Below are 2103 nucleotides of genomic sequence, written 5' to 3' on the forward strand. Positions count from 1 at the left end.
CAGGTCGGGGTCGGAGGCGCTGACTTGGGCAATGGAGGCTCCAGGAGGGTTGTTCTCCGCAATGTGGACCAAATAGAAAGCCTGTTCAAAAACTGGTGCATTGTCGTTGACATCTGCGATGTGCAGAATGATACTAGAACTGGAGGAAAGAGGTGGCTTTCCCCTGTCTGTGGCTGTGATGGTGACATTGTATGAAGGAGTCTTCTCCCGGTCCAGAGACCCATCTGTTACAAGCTTGTAGTAATTATTGGCAGAAGATTCAATTCTGAAAGGAACTTTTTCTTTTATGAGGCATGTGACTTCTCCATTTTCGCCTGAATCTTTGTCATGTGTTTTGAACAGAGCAATCACCATCCCGTGTTCTGCGTCCTCGGTTATGGAATTAGACACTGAAGTGAAAATAACCTCTGGGGCATTGTCATTCTCATCTAAAATTTCTATTATAATTTTACATTCAGTGGCCATGCCTCCACCATCCTTGGCTTCTATGCTCATGGTATAGCTACTACTGATTTCGAAGTCTATGGGACCTTTGGATTTAATTTCCCCATTTTGATGGTCTAGCATAAACATATTTCCAATATCTCTTAGTGTTTTGAAGGAGTAGGTGATCTCTGCATTGATGCCCTCATCCTGATCAATGGCTGTCACCTTTAGCACAGAGGTGCCCAAGGGCAAGTTCTCTGGAAGGCTAACTTTGTACACATCCTGACTGAACACTGGGGGATTATCGTTGGCATCAGTGATCTCAATCCTGATTTGAATGGTGCCACTTCGGACTGGGTCACCCCCATCCAGTGCGGTCAGAACCAGAAGATGGGAGCTCTGGTGTTCCCGGTCCAGGGGCTTCTCCAAAATTAATTCTGGGGCATTCCTGCCTTCAGTCTTATCCTTCACCATCAGAGAGAAATACTCATTATAGCTGAGTTGGTAACTCTGGAGTGAATTAGGTCCTACATCTGCATCTATAGCGGATTCCAGACCAAACCGAGTTCCTAGAATTGCAAGTTCATTGATTTGTAAAACAATGCTATTTTGGGGGAAATACGGTGGATTATCATTTATATCTTCTATCCTCACTGTTATGTGAAAAACATTTAGAGGATTCTCTGCCACGATCTCTAGGGGCACCACACACAGGGTGCTTTGGGAACAGAGCGACTCCCTATCTATTCTGTCACTGACAAGTATGTTGCCATTCTCTGTGTTTATTGTAAAGTATTGCTTCTCTGCACTAACTCTCAGGTTACGGTTCAGTAAATCCTGTACATGCAGCCCCAGGTCTTCAGCAAGATTCCCTACTACTGAGCCCCTGGTCATTTCTTCAGGAATAGAGTAACGGATCTGCTCAGAGAGCCCCCCACAGAACAAAGGCAGCAGGAAGGGAAAGAGTACTTGCCGCTGCCCGGTAAGGCTCCTCTGCTTCGCCCTAGTACCCATCCTTTCTTCGCTGCTGCAGCTTCAGGTGTTATGAGAAGATGCTTTACAAATTGTGTTTTAAATATTTACTGCTAATGCGTAGAAAACTCAACGCTGTTTCAAGGTATCCCATTCCGTATTCCAGAATCATGTGCTGAGAAGAGAGCCCGTATCTGGGCTTTATCTCCTTTCAGAATCACTTCCGTGACTGCGCAGAAAGTCACTTAGGTAGACGATGGACTCCAGCTCTTCTAGCGAGCGCATTGGCCAACAGCGGCGCTCGGAGTTTACTTAGAAAACTGCAGCTATTCTGACAGATTTGTTGGACTGACGTATAGGGAATGAGGCAATAAACAAGTTTTGGATGTGTCTATTTTCTAGTGTTTACTACCAAAGGAAGTTCTTTAGAGATCTGATTCCATAGAAGAGTCATTAACCCAGAATGAGAAAAGTTTGTCTTTTTCTAATGAGAGGCAGTGCACCTACTGAAGGAACAAAGCAAACTTCTCTCCAGACTTAGAACAAAGACCACATGGTAAAGTAGCCTCACCAAGTGATATGGGGAAATTTTTACAGCCATGAAATAATAGCCAGTATTATCTTCAATCTTATGTGCAGATAACTTTCCTTCTCCTTTTTCCAGAGCAAACTGGGGGAGAGCTCAGATGCATACTCAGGATAAAG

At 44.5% G+C, this 2103-nt stretch overlaps 1 protein-coding gene across 1 annotated transcript; it reads right to left on the bottom strand.

The window, feature by feature from the left end:
* Nucleotides 1-3: 3 nt before the first annotated feature.
* Nucleotides 4-1440, bottom strand: LOC111140461 (protocadherin gamma-B7-like; the record flags this gene model as incomplete). The annotated part of the gene is made up of 1 exon (XM_022492708.1): nt 4-1440. A coding segment is annotated over exon 1 (1437 nt), but the record flags the coding sequence as incomplete, so codon positions are not given.
* Nucleotides 1441-2103: the final 663 nt, after the last annotated feature.

Source organism: Enhydra lutris, unplaced genomic scaffold (genome assembly GCF_002288905.1).
Source record: "Enhydra lutris kenyoni isolate GAN:26980312 unplaced genomic scaffold, ASM228890v2 scaffoldscaffold1599, whole genome shotgun sequence".
NCBI classification, from domain to species: Eukaryota; Metazoa; Chordata; class Mammalia; order Carnivora; family Mustelidae; genus Enhydra; species Enhydra lutris.